At 30.6% G+C, this 20,308-nt stretch overlaps 5 protein-coding genes across 5 annotated transcripts; 3 read left to right on the top strand and 2 right to left on the bottom strand.

Moving 5' to 3' along the window:
* The first annotated feature begins 84 nt into the window (after window positions 1-84).
* Window positions 85-1,228, top strand: LOC114877047. Its single transcript, XM_029189139.2, has one exon. It carries the CDS (start codon window positions 252-254, stop codon window positions 1,125-1,127), a length of 876 nt encoding a protein of 291 aa, XP_029044972.1. The 5' UTR covers window positions 85-251; the 3' UTR covers window positions 1,128-1,228.
* A 1,603-nt stretch (window positions 1,229-2,831) lies between these two features.
* On the top strand, window positions 2,832-7,228 carry LOC114877046. The gene is made up of 3 exons (XM_046288611.1): window positions 2,832-5,715; window positions 5,814-5,928; window positions 6,022-7,228. The coding sequence occupies exons 1-3, from the start codon at window positions 3,031-3,033 to the stop codon at window positions 6,201-6,203; spliced, it is 2,982 nt and encodes a 993-aa protein (XP_046144567.1). The 5' UTR covers window positions 2,832-3,030; the 3' UTR covers window positions 6,204-7,228.
* Window positions 7,229-7,745: 517 nt separating this feature from the next.
* LOC114877051 (peroxisomal targeting signal 1 receptor) lies at window positions 7,746-11,390 on the bottom strand. Its single transcript, XM_029189147.2, is given in 16 exon segments — window positions 7,746-7,818; window positions 7,885-8,052; window positions 8,119-8,276; window positions 8,353-8,521; window positions 8,600-8,650; window positions 8,652-8,685; window positions 8,688-8,730; window positions 8,732-8,803; window positions 8,806-8,985; window positions 8,987-9,144; window positions 9,427-9,874; window positions 9,957-10,001; window positions 10,003-10,071; window positions 10,074-10,099; window positions 10,102-10,332; window positions 10,617-11,390. Coding segments are annotated over 15 exon segments (1,857 nt in total). The 5' UTR covers window positions 10,307-10,332; window positions 10,617-11,390; the 3' UTR covers window positions 7,746-7,787.
* A 159-nt stretch (window positions 11,391-11,549) lies between these two features.
* Window positions 11,550-12,398, top strand: LOC114877036 (G patch domain-containing protein 4). Its single transcript, XM_029189123.2, has 2 exons — window positions 11,550-11,869; window positions 11,953-12,398. Exons 1-2 carry the CDS (start codon window positions 11,821-11,823, stop codon window positions 12,171-12,173), a joined length of 270 nt encoding a protein of 89 aa, XP_029044956.2. The 5' UTR covers window positions 11,550-11,820; the 3' UTR covers window positions 12,174-12,398.
* Window positions 12,399-12,415: 17 nt separating this feature from the next.
* Window positions 12,416-20,192, bottom strand: LOC114877048 (beta-1,3-galactosyltransferase 1-like). Its single transcript, XM_029189143.2, is given in 7 exon segments — window positions 12,416-15,865; window positions 15,950-16,114; window positions 16,116-16,222; window positions 16,301-16,566; window positions 17,081-17,264; window positions 17,810-18,299; window positions 18,452-20,192. Coding segments are annotated over 5 exon segments (1,146 nt in total). The 5' UTR covers window positions 17,810-18,299; window positions 18,452-20,192; the 3' UTR covers window positions 12,416-15,441.
* Between the last annotated feature and the right edge of the window lie 116 nt (window positions 20,193-20,308).

Raw genomic sequence — 20,308 nt, 5'->3', positions numbered from 1 at the left:
TCAATATATGTATTTCTGAACACTCGAAATGTAATACAGATAAACGACGCTAGAGCGGTTACTTCAAGAACTTACAGTTCTGTCATTTGTGTGATCAGTGGCATTAAATTATAAACATTTAACGGCGGTAACTGGAATCCACCAAAACACTGAATTGATATAAGTAAAGATTTTGTAAATAACCAAATCTACAGAATTCATTTAGACGATAAATAATTCGTGCGATACGAGGAAGAAGGTATCCATTGAAAATGCCACGGACGAAAAATGTTCGGAAACCAGAACAGAAACGGGAACGGAATCTTACAAAAGAAAGTAATTTATTAATGAGAGATTTTGAGCGTCAGGCACATTTACGAATTTTAAAACAGGAAGGAGAAGGAAAAATGTCAATAAAAAGTTATATAAATTTTATTGATGTTACTTTTTCCCGACTTCCGTCGGAAATACGGGAGATGACTCTCGGTGAAATGCTCAACTGTGAAGTTGATAATGAAGAAAAAGAAAATTGCAACGAAGTTTCGTCGTCAGTCGATGACTATTCATTACCATCAGTTCCAACGAAAGTAAAAGGAAAGAAAAATAGAATTACTGCGTCCGACGATGGATACGTAACCGAAGGTGTCGCCACAACACGCTTGTCAAGAGCTCCAAAAATTACAGAACCTACCCCTGCTAGTAAAACACATAGCAGTTCAAGAAACAGTAGGGCTAAGCTTAGTCAAGCTAGCCAAGAGTGTAAGACTGTAAAAAAGATAAGTAAACAAGAAAGGAATAAAGAATCAATAAAACCTAATAAATTTATAACACCTGCGACTCTAAAACCTGGAAATCATGAATTTGGTCTTATAACGCCAAAAATTAAACCTAATACACCAATGAACGTATTAAGACGTCCACGACAAGGAGAAATGGTTCTTAGTATGCAAGGTAGTCCGTTATTAGTTTCTTCAATTGTTCGGGAAAATACAGCCAATATTAATGTACCTTTGGCTAATGGTAATGTTATATCTTTATTACCTAATGATGGTTTACGTATGTCACATATTCCTCAATTAGATCCAGAAACCATGAGACAATTAGAAACTCTAAAGAATCATATTGAGACAGTTATCTCTGCAAATTAAGTATATATGTGTATTTTTGTCATTTTGGTTACAACTTTATTGTAACTAATAAGTAACACCTTCTAAATAAACCAAATTATATCAAGTTTAATATATTTAAATAGCATTTACCATTATTTTTTAAACCTTCACATGTATAAGATTTTAAAATAATAAGGAACAAGTATTATTTTTCTAGAAGTTAACATTTAAAAATAAAATTTTTGTATAATTAAGATCAATATTAGTATAGTGATATACATGTATGCTTTCACACAATTATAATAAAGACTTGACTATATACAATATCTTGTAGAATTATATCTATTGTATACTACAGATGAAATTAGAAAATTAAGTATGACAGATTCTCCTATGCATTCATTATATAATTGTACTGTACATTTTTTCAATAAAATAATAATTCAGAAAACACTGTTATACTTTTCAAAACAGTAAATGTATAACAATAAATCCGAAGCGCCTAAGTTGCATGTATATATGTATACATATACATATGCTAATCGTAAGCGTACATGCGCACACAAGTATATCTATCTGTCAAACGAACGATATTATTTGGATTTTTAGACTTTGTATAGCAATAGTGTGTCTAGATCGCATAAAATCATGTATGAAATATCTTAGTGTCTTTTCTGATAAGTATAAACTAATGTAGTTATCCTATAGTTTATCGTAATTTGTCATTTTCTATATTATTCGCTGTACAACAGCACTATTAAATGTGTACAAAGTGAATTAAGAATGGCTATATATACACTGCTGAGTTTGTTAATACAAATTTCCAAGCGATTTACAATGGATTTTTCTAAAGTTTAACTCAAATGACATTAAGTTCGTGGTTCTGTTATGGTCGAACCTATGCCGCAGTTCAGCAGAGTCCATAACTGCGAAAAGACCAATTTTCGTTCTTCACGCATCTCCACTACGCATCTTCGTCCTGAATTTGGCGGATACTCTCAAACGAAGTGAATAAGCGATTAAGCAGGAGAGCTCGCCTGCGTTCCCCCACCATCTTCCAACCTGCGCGTCGCAGTTATGGACTCTGGTGAACTGTGGGTATATATATACCCGCTGTAATGAAAGGTTCCAAAGAAAAACAACGAATGTATCGTTTCATATTCCTTCACAAATAGCTGATATGATTATAATTATACCTATATAAAATGGAAGCTAACCGTCACGAACCAACCCTTATATATATAATATATATATATACTTCTAAATATTATTTAATTTAACTATGTATAAAAAATTTTGTGTTTCATTTTGATTATAGAAACATACATAGTAATTTCCTTCTAAATATAAGATAGATATGTTTGAGAAGCTGTTGTAGTATCAAATTCAATATTGTACGTGTAATCACAGTTCATAACTTTTTGGGACAAAACATTACTCAAATTGAGGAGCCAACTGCAAGTTGCATCGCAAATGCATCTGGACGTAGAAATGCTTCTTTAGCACTTTTCAACCATTGCGTCGAAGTGTGGAATTGATGGTGTCTGATATTAAGCTGCATACTGTTTCTTTCCAACAGTGATACGATTAAATCAAATGGTACATGTACAAAGGAGATTATGTGTAACATTAGAATCAAAAGTGATCAGAGATGCCAGCATTAATAATCATATTGGAAAGGCAACTAAATAACTTTGTGAAATTATGTTAATTGGGCTGTAGTAAAAGAGTCAAAGTCCAACCTAGGCGTGCTAGAATAGCAGGACGTGTTACTCCAAGTGTTGAATAGATCCATTAAATAGTTTAGAGATAGATAGAACTGCCATTGAGTGTACAGCCCACATTAATTGCCTGCTGTCAGAGTACTGGTAATCTTCTAGTAGCCTCAGGAAATAGTGCCATTCTACATGAATTCAAAATTGAAACACAGCAAGTATCAAAGATGAAATTTATAGATTTTGAAGCCAGACCATGGTCTTTAGGATTCTCATTTTCCCCTACTCATATGGAAATTGTTGAAGATTTTATATCAGTTACGGATAAATCAAATTTATGCGTTTTTCGATTGACCAATTCAATGTACGAAGACATTGATCAATTGAGTTCTTTAACTTCTACAAATTCTTCATCCATTGATAAAACTTCTATATCTACCGATTCCTCGCTCGTGGAAAATAGCAATAATATGGGAAATCAAGATGACAGTACAATACTGCAAGCAACAAATTCAAAAGGTAAAATATCTGTCCAAGATCTTTACTGTACTGTATCAGAAAACAATGATTCATTGGGAGCAACTACAAAATCCAAAAGTAAGAGGCATAAGAATTCTAAAGCAAATATATGGAGCAAATTGGAAACAGGAGACCTGAAAAAAATAAAATCTAATAATAACGAAAGTATCATAGATTTGGATCGTTTAATGTACAATGAAAAAGATGAGTTGCAAAGATTAATTGATCAAGAAATTATAGATGGGAGTTCACAACCACTGACTGTCAATTTACCATCTATAAGTCTGGAAAGAGCAGGACCTGGACATACTTTAAGCCCTTTTATATTAAATCCATCAGATATAAAGATCATAATCAAAACGAATTCTCCTGATTTAGGATGGTCAGAAAATTATATGATAAAGAACTTGTTGTCTCTTAAAATAATGGCAGCTAATAATAACTCTAAATTTGATGGAAATTGTGAACTGTTCAGTTGTTCTTTGCTAAAACCATTGTACATGAAAAAAGAGTGCAATAATTCTTGCGTAAAAAAATCGATTCTCAGATCAGACAAGTACACGCATTTGCAGGGTGTAAGTTGTTTATTATGTACACTTCAAGAAGGATATCTTTATCATTTCTCTGCAACTAGTTCAAATCCTACAGATGCAACTTGTTTAACTACATATCCATTTACTGCACCTGTTAATCATATTGCACTGGAACACACTGCTTTACATGCATTAACCGAAGCTGGTCTCGAGTCTTACACATTACGTATATCCCATCATATCGCAAGAACATTGAATAACATCGATAATATAAAAATAACATGCCCTAGTGTCTCTGAGCCTGTTTGTTTGATCGGTTTACGACCATTCCTAGGGATACAACAATTACTACATAGCAAAAACTACTTGATTCTCTTAGCCAGAGCTGACAATTCTTGGACTTTATACTCTCTAATTTTACCTAAGCTGGAAAACTTATATTACGATATTTTAAATGTAGCAAGAAGTCACAAATCTTCCAGTCCAAGCACCTACAGACATTTATTAGGCGAGGCTCATGCTTTAATACGTTTAGCAAAAGATGCTGCATATAATTGCTCAGACATTAACGAATTCGATGATAGCGTTAATAAAAATGGACTGAAATTGAGGAATTTATATAATCAATCGTGTGCCCTACTTGGAGATTATTATATTCGTTCCGAGTACGAGTCAGATTGGGATCTTTGCATACCTTATTACAAAATGTCGGGACTAAAACCTACAGAAGTGTTATCTAGAAAGTCGAGTCAAGATGCACCGGGTCTTGTTACATTTCTAACGGATGTCCTTCTAACGATGAAAAGTGGCTCAGAAGCTGATGCTTTGTTCCAAGGATATAATATTGTAGAAATCATTTGTAAATTGAAGAAACTAGACCTGCTTAAATTGATCTTCAGTAGTCCTGTATTACGGGAATATACTACAGAGAAGCTGATACATATTTTACTGTTGTACGAAACAGACGAGTTAATCAAGTTAGCTTTGGCATTGTTGCATATACAAGCTGAGAAACAAGAACAGGCAGAAAAAATACTCGAACCAGTTTCGGCGCTATGTATTAAAAGAATAGTCGTAGAACATTGGGACTTATTATTTGATATGACTGCGATGAAGAAGAGAAGCCCGATGATTCCAACGTTCTCCGACTTTGCGGGGATGTTGATGCGCCAGAAGAATTCAACTTTCGCTGAAATTTTAATACAGATAATAGAAGATGATGGAATTTTATCTCTTCATCAAATTATACAGGTGTTTTTAGAATATTTACCGTCAAGGGTTGGAAGAGATGGACACAATGCGGCCATGACCTTACAAGTTTTCCTCGAGAGATATCTTCATAATTATTTCAGTACAAAGTTGATCACCGACTCGTCTGTCATAAGTAAAAATCAAATACGCACGGATTTTGCTTTGATAGAAGCGTTTAAGTTATTAGTAAGATCGTACTTAGGCAAATTAACTCAAACCAAAGTGTACAAATTAGAAAGTAAAGATAATAACGTACAGGAAAGCTATGATAATTTCATGTTCGCAAAATTCAGACCTCATTATCTGAACGGAATGCCACCGTATGCGACTGATTATCAAAAGGTGTTGAACATGTGTGATCTAAAGGATTTCATTAATATCGATAAGACTGACACTGAGAAAACTGTACCCACGGAATTGTTTAAGTTGCAGTCTATATTATCCTGCGATTTTATACCAAATGAATGCTTATACGAAGTCAAGCAGTTCCTCGAAACACAAGAAATTGATGGTAGCTTATCTTTGAAAACATTGTGTATCAAAAATACGGAAGAAGTAACAGCTCTTCTAATGGAGAAATGTCCTCAAGCAGTTGTACAATATGCAAAGGTCTTATATCTCATATACTTAACTGTATTTAGTTTATGCTATCTTTTAATATATGTATTTATAAGATTCAATTTTATCAGATTATTTATCTATTTTAGGATATGTATACCAAAGACACCGAATGGAAATATTTAATCGAGTTAACGCAGAATAAAATTTCTGCATCGGTCACGCGGCAAGAGTTGCATTGTTTGTATACACAAATAATGAAAGGTAAATAATAGGAGTTTTTTTTATTCTAAATAAAAAAGAAAAATGGGAAACATAGTTAAATATGGTAAATTATGTTATCTTTTAACGTTTCAGCAATCCTAAATTATCTGCCGCATACATTATCTTTAAAAAGTCTTCATCGTGTTTTGCCGAAAGATGACGTAATAGCATTTCAGAAATGCAGTGAAATGTGTAATCAAATTATGCACGCGGAACATGTTAAATCTTTGATAATGGAAACTGGACAGCAACTGTTATCAACTTTAAAATTGTGAATAGCAATTTCAGCGAATTAATTATATATCGTCGTTTGACGATGACATAGGTCCAATTTACATACTTCAGTTGGGAAAGGAAACCGTATGACTCAAGTGCAACAGAAAGTTTTGTTGCATATAAATTATGTAGGAGAAATAGAATTGAAACAAGTAATATTTAGTCGAATTTGTTGAGAACAATAATTCTACATGTGATACGATTTTCGCGAAGTCTTAATTAATCCGCTTAAAGTTACTTGACATTGAATATAACTACTGAACCCAATTCTATAAAATAGAGCCATTTCTTCTCGCAGAGCATATACTTCAATTCCTGGATAACTTTTTTATCAATTTTACTTTCGTGATCAAATTTATAAATAATTACTGTCAAATTCACAATTACCGCGATACATCTTGGCTATTTTATTTAGATCCAATTAATTAAAGCACATAAATTATATCAAAAAATGTCAAAAATTTAAGACAAATACTATAGATAAAATTAATTCACCTATAACTGATTGTTGAAATGTTCTATATAGATATATATTGTATTATGTCTAGACGTATGTTATCTTACCCTTAACCGATGAAATAGTTGAATCATAGTTAATAAAAATTTATACAGAATCGAGCATATACAGATAGATATTCAAATTTTGCAGTGTTATACATACAGGTATTTAACATAATAGATTGCTTTCTACTCTGAACCAAGAAATTCTGTAACGATAATTACATATTTTTGACTGTTGGTTGAATATTTCTAAAAATCTGCTGAAGATTGTTTATATTTTAATCATTAAGGGCAGGATGGCATGTGTTTAGAAAAACACATATTACTAAGATAGTTACTTTTTATTATATTCGTTGATCTTACGATGTAGTATTTTCATCACTTTCTAAATGTTACAGAATATGTAACTTTAATGTGCCTTTAGGACTAATTTCTCTTTGTTATAAATCTAATAATATAATTATGTTAGAAGTGATCTATGATATTTATAAATTATGATAAAATATATCTGTAACTCATGTGACGATGTTCTTTTTTTATCGTACAATCGTACTTTTACTATGGTGGTTCTATATATATACATACATACGTATTTATTTTAAAGAAAAATAGAAATCACCTAATTAGATATCTACATGATTTTCCCTGTTTTATTTTACGTATAATGTTCCTAAATTTAATTAGCCTTATCAGGGAATAAAGTATTTGATGTGACTTTTACAATGCCATAACAATTTTATTATATAGGATACAATTTATACACCCATTTTTAATTTATATAAGATGAAATATAAAAAGCTCTATACCTATTGGATCTAGCTACTGAATGAAGTCCTAAAAGTATACAATATCTTTATTTGATACTTTTACTATTTTTTAAATTGTAAACCCTTTTGTAATAAAGCCAAATTACAGTGTTACATGAAAAGCTAATCCTAGTTTTTCGTTTGTGATATATCATTTTTATATTTATTAAAAAATATTTTAACTATTTTTTTTTTTTTTGTGGTATTTTAAATATTTAAACAAGGTTATTTTTGCTGTTTATCAAATGAATTTAATAAGTTTAGAGTTATGCAATTTCAAATTCTTCGTTCCAACCTTGATAAGTTTCTGAAAAATAAAATATTCGTGTAGAAAGAGTTTTGTGATTCATCAAAAGTACACGTTCAGACGTACCTATTTTCTATAGCTTCATTTAAATTATATTTATGCATTAACGAAATGACAAGCCTTAACGTCGACCAAATAATATTCGACATCGCTTTCGGTGAGTAATTTTCACCTTGTACCCCGCGGCCAGCAGCTTGCTGATTTAAGGCTATTAAAAGATGTTCACCAGCTTCTCTACATAAAGAAATAGATAATTCTAAAGTGTATAAATACTTTATTACATAGAAATGTTTTACTTACTTATATGCACCAAGCTTAATACAAGAAATTCCAAGATTATAACGAGCTCTAATAAAACCAGGTGATAATTTTAAGGCATGATGGTATGCATTTATAGCTTCTTCTGATTTCTGGCCATTTGCTAAAGTGGCACCTAATCTATTCCACAATCTGGAATCCTTCCAGAAATATTATTTTTAGTAATATATTAAGGCCTAAATAGATATAACGGAAAAATATTTATTTTATACATACATCAGGGCGCACTTGCAATGCTGCTTGGAAACAGTCACAAGCTTTATCATACTCATTAGACAAATTGAAAAGTACTCCTAGCCCACACTGCACGTCCGCATCTATTGCATTCAATGGATTTATACGTGCAGCTTGAATATAAAGATTTTTAACTTCTTCATGCACATCTCTGAAAAAAATCAAATACAATATTACTGAGGATAATTTTGTTATGTATTGTAAATTACTCAATCTGTTAGTTACTCACTCAAATAGAATAGATGATACACTGAATTTCGCATGCCGTTCAGTGTTTGTCTTTTTTCACAGAAAGATGTTTATATTTTTCATTTCTAATAACCATTCTTTAAGGATTATACATGCTTGATTTTGATAGGAATTCATTTGTGTACGGAAACCGCTAGCGCATAAGGGCAGTACCATTTGCAGGATCTAGGTCTAAACAGCGTTTTTAAAGCATAAAATAGCTAGTGGATCCTGTTCATTTTCAGCTTGGGTTTTACCAAGAAGCAGCCAAGCTTCTGGATTATTTTCATCCTGCTGCACTGCTGCCTCAAAACAAAGTATCGCGCTTGGTAAATCTCCAGCTTCTAATCTTTTTTTGCCCTCTTCTAATGCATTTGGTAGATTTTTTCATTGGATTTTCTTCATGAAATTCATAATCTTTGAATGGGTCATAAAAAGTATCATACTCTGAAAGCCATGGGTGTTTAGATGATACTTTTTCAGAAGGTGATATTTTCTCCATTTCAGTTTGAATTTTTGAAAATGTGGATTCATAATTGTCTACTTCTAAAATAAAAAAAATGATTATTTAGACATATATTTTGACGAGGATTTGTACTTAGTTGATGCTGTTTAAGGCTTTCGGATGTAAGCCGTGTCTAGCAGAAAAATGTTCCCAACATCATCTGATATATGATCATTATGATCAGTACGTCGACGGAATATCTTCCTGCCAGGCACGGCTTACTTACACCCGAAAGCCTCAAATAGCACCAATAATATATTTTGATGTAAACCTTATTAGAAACAGTCAATTACAGAGGTAACACCATTAAAACAAACACTGACCTGAAGAAGTGCTTTCTTTTTGAAATTCATCTATCCAGTTATCAGCAACAACTTGTTCTTTTTCAACCTTATTTGAGACCTCATCTTCTTCAGTATTATTATCAGAAACTTTATCATCAGATTTTTCATTACTTTTTTCAAATTGTTCTGTCCATTCTTCGCTTGAACCTTGAAAGTCTGGCAGTGATTCTTGATCATTTTCAACTGAAATGTCTCCTTCTTGTTTCATAAATTTCATAAATTTTGAGTATGCAAAGTCAGGATTATCATTATTTTCTATTGGTTGTGTTGCATTCTCTATATTTATATCACTTTGTATGGCATCTATACTGTGTTCTATATATTCCTCAGCCCACTTAGGTCCTAATCCTAACTCATGTTTTTGTTGAACTAAAGTATTTGAATTTTGTTCTGATTCAGGGTTCCAAATATCATCAGCATGATGTTCCTACAACAATGAAAATAACAGAAACTTTATAACACCGTGTTGTAAATACATATATGTACAATAATAAAGTAAGAATAATTACATTGAAATGACGTCCTGATTCAAGATATTGATTTGCCCAAGCTGTATTCTAAAGTAGTTAATTCTTGAGCTACTCCTGGTGCTGCTATAGGTGGATGAATGTTTTGATTCAATTTCCACGCATTTCTTGTAATAAATTATCATTCTAAATGTTTGTGGACATGAAGGATGTTCTTCTAAAAATTGTTTAACTAACTGATCTGAATCTGAAGCTTGGAAAGATTCCACAGGCTCAAAAGGATGATGTATTCCTTCTTCTTTGAAGCCATGATCACTTACAAAATGTGATGTAAGACGAATCAAAGAACTAGGTCCTCCACAATCACCCTCAACTAATTCACGAAATGCCATTTTTCTTTTATATTATCAATATTCACCTGTAGTAATACAATGGATCATGTTAATTTTCAACTATTCTAATTATAATATCTGATAACACAGAATAAAATTAATATCTAAACACCAAAAAGTTATAAAATAGTAATCAAGTACAATGGTATCAGTTTCACTTATTTTTAAAGAAACTGAATGTTAAAACATATTTAAGATATAGGATGTTTATTGCGAAAATTTGTTTATATATAGTATTAAAAATTTAATGTCATACATTGACAAAAGTGACTGTAAATCTCATATTCAGGAAAAGATAAAGTGTACAAACCTCTTTGCGTTTTTAATATTGCTGTACACTTTCGTAATATCGTTGATGTTACACTAAAATGTGGTTTTGTATCAAGCACAATGTTTGAGAGTGATCATTTCTTTGCTACCAAACAATATCAGTAACTTGCATCAAATAAGTTTCGTCATACGATGGTGGGGCGTACAAAATTACCATAAAAAATGTATAAGTTAATGTTAGAATAAGATGCATATTACAAAGACATTCTTTATATACAGTTGGCTAGTGAACGTCAAATCATCGACAAGTTGCTGAACTATCTAAAGCCATGAACATCTTTTTTGTAACAGCTAGTACATTTTTTTTTATCAAAAATGTATGTATACCTTCAAATGGGAACCAATACTTTTCTTCTATTATTAAATGAAATCTTTTTAATTACTAAGTTGTTATATAACTCAATGAAGTTACAGCAAGAAATGATTCTGGATTTTACTCTTTGCATACATTTGAGAATGTAAAGACATTAGTAGTATAATCATGAGTTACTATTGAATGATATTCTATGCAGAAAAATGTATTTAGAAAATATGTTAGTGAAATAGATACAAAAATATTCTCATATTATTCATAAACTGTTTGTTCAATGTATTTGAATTAAATGTATTTAGAGCTATCTGTAAAAAATTATTAAAAGATAGAATTGGACAAAATTTTCTTGCGAGAAGATGTGCACTAAGGTGTAAGTTCTATCGTAACGCCACCATACGAGCATTATGAAGATTTAAACACCTATACCGCACCAGAGACCAAAGTTGCCAGAGTCCATAAGTCCATAACTGCGAAAAGACCAGTTTTCGTTCTTCACGCATCTCTAGTACGCATCTTCGCCCTGATTGGCGATACTCCCAAACGAAGTGGAAAGCGATTAGCAGAGAGCTCGCTGCGTTCCCCCACCATCTTCCAACCTGCGCGTCGCAGTTATGGACTCTGGTGAACTGCGGTCAACTGCGGTATACCACGGTATACAATACAACACAATACAACCAGTGACTGCCAGCAGTGACGACCTGATATAACCTACAGAAAACAGATGTATAGGTGTTCTTCATTTTATTTCTTACATTGTTGAAAAACCATATATGTACAAAGTATATCTTGTATTCTGTTATTAAATCATTGAACTGATATATTTGACATATTAAGTAATACAAGTAGAATCGTAGTAATTAATAAACTAGTCATGAATGATTTTGCAAAGTCTCAGCTTTTGAAATATGGCTGGTCAGAAGGTATGGTTTCAAGTATTACGATACCTATTTATATCGGTATAAATTACAAATATTACAATGTATTTACATCTGTATTAATCTAGGTAAAGGTTTGGGTAAACATGAAAATGGTATCACAGAGGCATTAAAACCAAAATTAAAATTTGATACAACAGGAATAGGACATCAAGTTAACAATTGGAATAACTGGTGGGAAACTGCTTTTAATAAAGCTGCTAATAACATTAAGTTGATTCACAAGTTCATGATGTTTCCATATCTGTTTCAAAAGAAAATACAACCAATAATTTATCAAAAGATTTAAATAAAAAACAGTTTCAATCCCCTATAAATTATGGAAACTTTCTTAAAACTTCTACACTTCTTAATGGTAATCTGATAACAGAAAAATAACTCTAATGCATCCAAAGTAGAAGATGTACTCATGTTTCATTAACTGATGAAGAATTATTTAAAATATGTGTGGCAGAACGCTCACAAAAGGAGCTAGACATGGTTTACCTTAAATGGTAAGCTAAATCGGATTGCACAGCAATGAGAAAAGATTTGTTTTAAACATAAATGCATTAGAAACATGGCAGAAACGTTGGGAGAACAATAATAATAAATCTCAAAGTAATGAGTACGAAATAGATAACAACAATGAAATTACATTATTGCCTCACCATCCTGTTACTGAAGAATTAATAGTTCCTAATATGTCTAAACTGCAAGAAGAAATAATAGAAGACGTTATAAACAACTTAACCTCATCGGTTAAATGTTTATGTAATGTTAAGTGATAAACAATGATGAAAAGGTAAAGAAGTAAGATAGAAGAAAAAGAGAAGAGTAAAAAATGTAAAGAAAGAAAAAGAGAAGTTCTGTATCTGATGATATTGAAAGTACAGAAATAGATGGGACAGATAATGTAACTGATGATTTATCGCTTGCTGTGAGTAAAAAATTAGGAAAAAAGATGAAAAGAAAGATTCAAGAACAAACAAATGATTATCATAGAAATAATTTTAATGATGAGCTTAAGCATAAAAAAAAAAAAAAGATCAAAAAAGAAGAATCAAGATTACCAATTTAAATGTATTAGCGATACATGCGAGGATGAAGAAATGGATGGTTTTAAGGCAAAAAAATTGAAGAAATCAGAAAAAAATTATTCTACTTCACAGTTATTCTAACTTCACTGATGAAGACATTAGTACACTGGAATGTAATTTCATACAAAACTTTCTTGCGATGAAACATCTGCACAGTCAGATCAAACAAGGGATTCAGGTATGTGTGTAAGTGAACGTATCTCGAACTTATCGCATGTATATTTAAAACACAAAGCCGATCAATTAAATGCCCGAATAAGAAAAAGAAAAAAATTAAAATTACTTAAAAAACAAAAAAAGAAATTAAATAAAATAACAGAAAGTTTAAAAGCTGTTCATTTTGATACTGAAGAATCTACAGAAGAAGAAAGTAGTAAAAGCAAAGTAGAAGCAATTGTAGAAAACATAATGGCACCTAATATTGCAGTTGATAAACTGAGCTTTTAAAGAAAAAGAAGAAAAAGCACAATAAATGAGAAGTGGGGAAAAATAGAATTTTGTTATAAAATATTTGCAAGGTCCCGTGTAATTAAAAAATTATTTGTATAAAAATATGTAATAATTTTTACAGTAATTGTATATAAATTTGTATACATACAGTGCGCATTTTGTTATGCATGTAAAACACCTTTTATGTATTTATTTTTTAAATATATAATTAATATTTTTGTAGGTAAGGTGTTATTAATTAAAACTTTTACTGTAAACTATTATAATTTTTACAGTTTTTTTCCCTTTTTTAACAAAAATTAATCGGGAACACACATATATGAATAACAAATTTTAAACATAATTTATAAATATTAAAGTTTTTTTTCTTTCTTTATAGAATTTATTGGTGGACACAGATCTTTTAACAATTTTATAGACATAATATTTACCTTAAAACTTTTATGTCTATTAATGTTGCATATACTTGCGTATAGCTCGTTTGAAAAGAAATAAGCATAGTAATATCTTTAATGAATGTCTGTGATTAAGAATCATTAATCTCACTTTAAAAAATACATCTTTCTTAGTATGGAAAACTTAGTTCGTGTAAAAATCAAACGACAATCTATACAAGAGTATATACAACGAATGTATAATTAAGTACTATTTAGCACCAAATTTCGTAGTAGCATGCTAGTATAATTTTTCCAATATATTTATATAAAATAAAACAAATTTTCTAAGGCCACTAGAATACTCCGTGGAGTTGTTTCGCTGTATAAGTGAACGGACCTCACTCGACAAGCTTAATGAATTACAGTATGATTCATACTGTTTAATTGAGCTAATAATTGATTCAAACATTGACTCACTAATTATGTAGATCGTTTTAGGATTATCAAGAAGTGAAATCCATTCTTAGGTTCATGATCATTAAAATATGTTATAAATATCATTCAATCGAGTCCAAGTATTTACTAGAAATATGATTATTATTATCACTAGTCTTAATCAATACGTTGTACCGAACTTTTAAATAACAATTCTTTCAGAATTGTGTACAAGTTAAATATTCATGCTGAAAAGATTTCTTTTTATTTAGACAATAAGTGTAATATAATACACTTATAATGTATTTAGTTCATTATCCTCTACATATCGTTTTACATCCTAGATGATAATGATCATTTGAAAATTTGAATTATACATGATGAGCAATGAATTTAATTTGATATTCTACTTAAAGCGAATGTTCGTAATACTCCATTATAATAACGGAATGTTAAAATCTTATTTGTCTATTACAGATCTCTCAATTTTTGTAAAAGAACAAAAATAATTCAAAATAAAATGCAAGTAATTAATTATGGAAATATTTACATAAAATTAATATAGAATATAAAGCGGTTTTTATTGACAGTCGAAATTTATCGATCGTTAATCATACCTATTAAAGTTAATCAGATCTCAAAGACAGTATAATACACTAGAGCAAACGTATAATTTACGAGTATGCATGTGTAACCCGTAAGAATTTAAGAAGGTATTATTCAATTCCAAAATTTTTCCTTCGGGTTACAACGGAAATTTGATATGTTAAACTGTCAGGATTATTTAATACCACCTTTAGAGATTCTTATTTGTCTTATCTTGATACCAATAATTTTTAAATAAAATTAATATCAAGCAGCGGATGGAATTTAAAGTATTTGACAAATACTATTCTGTTTAGATAACTATCCGACACTTAGCCAGTAATCTTTTATGTATATTAGCAAAGAAATTAATTCGCATAGGAAATCTAATTGACAATGTATCCTAAAACCCTATTGCTGTTCAAATGGGAAAACAATGTATAAAATTTCATTGAAATATCAACTACAAATATCTCTTGCCATAAAAACAACTGAAGAAGTATTATTAAAGATTGTATAGTAATATGTAAAGAAAAAAAAAAAAAAAAGAAAAAAAAAAGAAAGGAAAAATCAGATCATGAATAAGTTAAATCAACAATAATTAGATAGTATACATAAACGTTCTTTACAGTTAAACACATTTGTTAATATTTCTTCTTTTTACTATATAATATCCAACATTCCTACTACTTCGACTTAAAGTAACTGATTGTTTATCAGTGTGAGAATGATTACTGCAAGAGAGATTTGTATCATTTAACTTGTTCCATATTACATACATATTGGAGGCATTAACTTTATGTGCTGTAATAGCGTTTTTTAATATGAATGGATCTAATTTTCGTGGAATATAACTGAAGCCAGAATGATTTACAGGTCGTACCTTTGCATGCTTTGCACAAAGTCCTGTAATATAGACATCTTCTAAATGAAGTAGTGTCGTTGTTAACGCTGCGCGATACAACTTAAATGCCACGTCTAAACTCATTACGTACCCAGTACCCGATAAATAATTAGGATACATTTTTTCTGAATACATATATTTTGGTGTATACCTAATAAAATATAATAATGTAAATAATGTCCATGTATCTTGTCATGTACATACATATATATTTTATGGTATTAATACTACTTACCATTTATTTTTTGGATCTAAAATAGGTTTAGCATTACAGATCAGAGATCCTAATAATATATTTGTAGCTTGTGTTCTTGATTCCAATGTCTTTACTAATGTAGGAATATTTACAAATATATCATCATCTGTTTTCATGAGATATTTAGCTTGGCCACAATTGATGTACCAATTTCAACATCATAACAGACTTTAATGTTAAATTGTTGTATGTGTCATAAAATTTTTCTTGAATAATGTCACTGAATTGATGACTTTCTTCAGCTATTATGTTCTACAAAATAAAAAATTCTATTAATTTTATTACTGCAGTTTGTATTTAGCAAAACTTTAATTATGCAGGGAAACATACATTAAGTGTATCATTGTCACTTTGTCCAAGAAGAAATGCTACTTTTACTGTTGAATTGTATACATTATCCAAGTTACTTTTATTAGCCCATGTATTTCTTATGGCTATCCTAGCTTTAAAATTTGTAATAGCTGAACAAATAACAATAAGAAGATATGGTGGTGGAGAACATATACCAGTAGGATTTAACACTGATGTTGTATTTTCTGGATGAATGTATACACATAGATCTCTTGAAGTATTATATGCCCATCCTGGTAATTGTGCTGTAAATAAATTATTTAGAAATATTTTATCCCATTGCTAAAGTAAAATTGTATTCATAAAATTTCTTCACCTAAATTTGACTTTATGCATGCTAATAAAAATATTTATTTTACTTTAGTATCATGTAAGCATGCTATAATAAGTTGAAGAAAGGAAAATTATATAACTTTACTACTATGTTTTCTACTATTTAAACTTACTTATTTTTACTCTAATTCTAGCATAAATGCTTATGAATTACATGGAAGGATACAATATTAATTTTATTTCTTAATTTATTGAAAACTCTCAATGTATAATATATTTCTCTTGTATGAACAATTTATTTATCATATTTGTTAAATTAACAAATTTTTAATTGATTGACATTATTAAAGATAAAAATGAAAGCAAATTTATATGTAAGAATGGTTAGTTTATAATGCAAGAGTTCAACCACTGTTAGTGAATGCATACCTACGGAAACTACCAAGTGTGGATCACCAACAGGCTCTGCAGGAGATGGAGTCTTACCTAAGCCTAAAAGTGGGCCTTGGGCAGAATGGTATGCTGGTACATATAATAAACCTAATGTAGCTAAAATGACAAATCCTACTGCTAATCTTCGAACAAATGATATTTTTCCTTTAACTGTTCCATTATTATTTATATTGGTAGCTGATGGCAATTCCAATGGCAATAGTCGCAATCTATCCATCTAAGAATAAATAATATACATTTTCTTACATCTTTCAGGTTTCATTAATTAATAGTCTTTGTACAATAATAATATACATATATATGCATATTTATACACACATATATTTCAATATAACTATTTAAAAATTAAACAAATATTTATTACATTATGAAATACCTGGATGTGTTATATTACAGTTCAATGAGATTTTAAATACATACTTTATGAACTTATACATAAATAACCTTCAACATAAAAGCACCTATTTTGTTTTATAATGTTTAAAACAGATCTATTAATAAAAATAACATTTAAGATCACTATAAATGTAACAGCTGAAAACTGACGCGACAACTTAATTCAATTACAAATGTAACAATAATTCCTCACAGTAAACATAAATCTTTATTAGAAAACATTCGTGTTAGAATAACTTAATTTCTTGGATGTTTCTAAATTAATTTCTTTTTTATTAATCATAATATAAAACAGCAGTGTTGTGACATAAAAACTGAAATATAATCGCAATGTTAAATAAATTAGTGTATCATAAACACGCTTACCTTTGAGATGCGATGATTGCATTACGTGGCATTTGATAGTTCTCCATTTACTTTTATCGTAAAATTTACATATACCAAGAAGATAATTGATCATTTATTAAACCATTTTGAAACGTTTCATACAATCCTAATAACATGTTTAATTAAACAGTAAAAATTAAAAAAGTTTTGCGTTAATTCCTGTGCTTACAAGTAGGTATACTAATACGCTTGAATACACTCGAGCCAACAGGCATTATACCTAATTCAGTGTTTTATTAGTATTAAACAACATAGAAGAAGAATTAGTATTTCGATCCAACAGATACCATGTTTATTTTTTAATTATAATTATCCTTCTGACACAACGGTACCCGTAAGATCACCGAAGTCAAGCTAAGTGGGCACGGTTTCGCCAAAAGATGGGTTAAGGTGATGCGAGCGTCGAAAACTTTACCGACAGTCTTTAGAGAAATTCCTAGACGCGAGTTTTCAAATTACGTCCTTATTTCTAAACAGAATGTAAAAAAATTTGAGGGACGTGTTCAGGAGGTTCTAAAGAATATTTGTCTGGTCCTTATATTATCCAAATCGTCAAAAACTTATATAAAATATTGAAATTGCTGTCTGTCAACGGTCAAGAAAATGGCGGATCGAACTCACCTGCATTGATTTATTCGTAATATAAACATTTCTGTGAATCGTATGTCCAAATAGGGACCAGACTGATATTCTTTGGGTCGGATAGAATAAAACGAGCACCCAAGGGATGATGTACAAGTCTCCAGGTAGAAGTAATTTGAAAACTACGATTTCGTTGATTGTTCACTCGCGAAAGACGTCAACAAGGTAAAACAGACCAGAAATTTAGTTTCTCGTTCATTCTGTAGGGCGCAGTTCGTTCGTTTGATTAATAAATAATTGTAAAATTAAAAATAATAATTAAATAATTTTGGTCCTGTATTGTTTAATTATGTATCGATACATATAGCTATCGTAGCATACACGTATCATTTAAGTGTATGCGAAAGGTGACGTAGTATAGCATGTGATAGTTGAGGTGGCGCTTAAATCAGTTTCTGTTCGGCCTAATTTTCGATGAAACGTTGACTGTTTTACCGACGCGGAATTCAAAGTTCGGCCTCGACGCTCGCATTACCTTAATATAATAAATAATTTTAATAAATATTCTAGAGGAAAATTGTCGCAAGGGGGAATAAAACCAGTTACATTTCTACATAAATGATACATATTTTTACCTACATGGGTGCGTGGTAAAATAGAACGTGCATTTGAAAAAAAGATGTTTTCTAGAGTAAATAAATAATTGTAAAAGGATTCGTCTGGATTGATGTAATGTCTCCCTGATGAGATGGACCTGCAATTGCTAAAGATCAAACATATAAGAACAAAAATATTTATTCTCATTTATCTAAATTATTTATTCTTATGTATTTATATATGTATTAAACTCAGGATTATTACTGCTCTCTTCTTGAATATTTGTATCTGATATGAAAATAGGAGATCAATATACTCCTTACTCAATTACTACAATTAAATGGTTAATACAATTAATACTTCTATAATATTCATACCAGACTCAATCTACTTTGGAACTGCTGTTGGTAATAATCTGGATTTGGAAGGACCCATGTACATTTTATTTTAAATGCTTACTACATACTCTGCGGGTCTTGTGGTAGTGTTCATATTTCGAAGCAGAAAGATCTTCTCTACCACATGCCCGAAGCCAGGCATGTGAATATATGTATATACTTGAAGCATGTTATTGTTCCAAGATTTCTGTTTCTATAGTACCTAAGTTCTTATATTGTTACACACATATTATGACTTTATAATACTTACAAGTCTCCATTCTTAGGAAATCTAAAAAAATGTACTCCTTCCCCTCCTTGATTCCCCAGAAAATTCCCGGTTTATGACGGTCTGAAATGTCATAAACTCTTGCTTTTTGGAGCATTCTGACAAAGAAGTTTCCACAATATAGGTTATATACGTAAATCCACAGTACAAACTTGTCGCGCGCTCACGACTGTTCACGGTCGAAAACGAAGATTGCCGAATGGACCTTTAAATGGGTTGTATCACTTTGTCTCTTTCTGCAAGTAGTTTCTCTCTCAGAGTGTCACCTCTTATTATACCTACTCTTTGCTTTGGTTATGCTGCTTCTTTCTGGTTATGGTTATGACACGCTTATTACCTATGCACAGTGTTGCATACAAATTCAACTCACTGGATCTGTAGTCACTGCCAGTCACTGCTATGCACCAATCACATCACTTGATACAAATATAGTTTGGGTTAGCACGCATAAGGTATACGTTCAGTTGATCGGAAAAAAGGTGGCGTTGATGGAAAGCAAAGTACGTTGACTAAAGATTAAACTGCGTTCAAAATTTAAAAATTTGAAATTGTAATTAATGATAAAAAGCAGCGTATTAATTTGTACACTTGATATTTATATAAAATTCTTTTAAGAATATTTATGACAGTTTA

Source organism: Osmia bicornis, chromosome 14, assembly GCF_907164935.1.
Source record: "Osmia bicornis bicornis chromosome 14, iOsmBic2.1, whole genome shotgun sequence".
NCBI classification, from domain to species: domain Eukaryota; kingdom Metazoa; phylum Arthropoda; class Insecta; order Hymenoptera; family Megachilidae; genus Osmia; species Osmia bicornis.
Note: the sequence above shows the minus strand (reverse complement) of the source record. Positions and strands in the feature narration are given on the sequence as shown.

Bases quoted from the DNA above. Each gene is read 5' to 3' on its own strand.
- LOC114877036 (XM_029189123.2), top strand. From the start codon at position 11,821: ATGAATGATTTTGCAAAGTCTCAGCTTTTGAAATATGGCTGGTCAGAA. The intron at 11,870-11,952 runs GTATGGTTTCAA...GTATTAATCTAG, and splicing joins GAAATATGGCTGGTCAGAAG to GTAAAGGTTTGGGTAAACAT.
- LOC114877047 (XM_029189139.2), top strand. From the start codon at position 252: ATGCCACGGACGAAAAATGTTCGGAAACCAGAACAGAAACGGGAACGG.
- LOC114877046 (XM_046288611.1), top strand. From the start codon at position 3,031: ATGAAATTTATAGATTTTGAAGCCAGACCATGGTCTTTAGGATTCTCA. The intron at 5,716-5,813 runs GTCTTATATCTC...TATCTATTTTAG, and splicing joins CAGTTGTACAATATGCAAAG to GATATGTATACCAAAGACAC. The intron at 5,929-6,021 runs GTAAATAATAGG...TTAACGTTTCAG, and splicing joins GTATACACAAATAATGAAAG to CAATCCTAAATTATCTGCCG.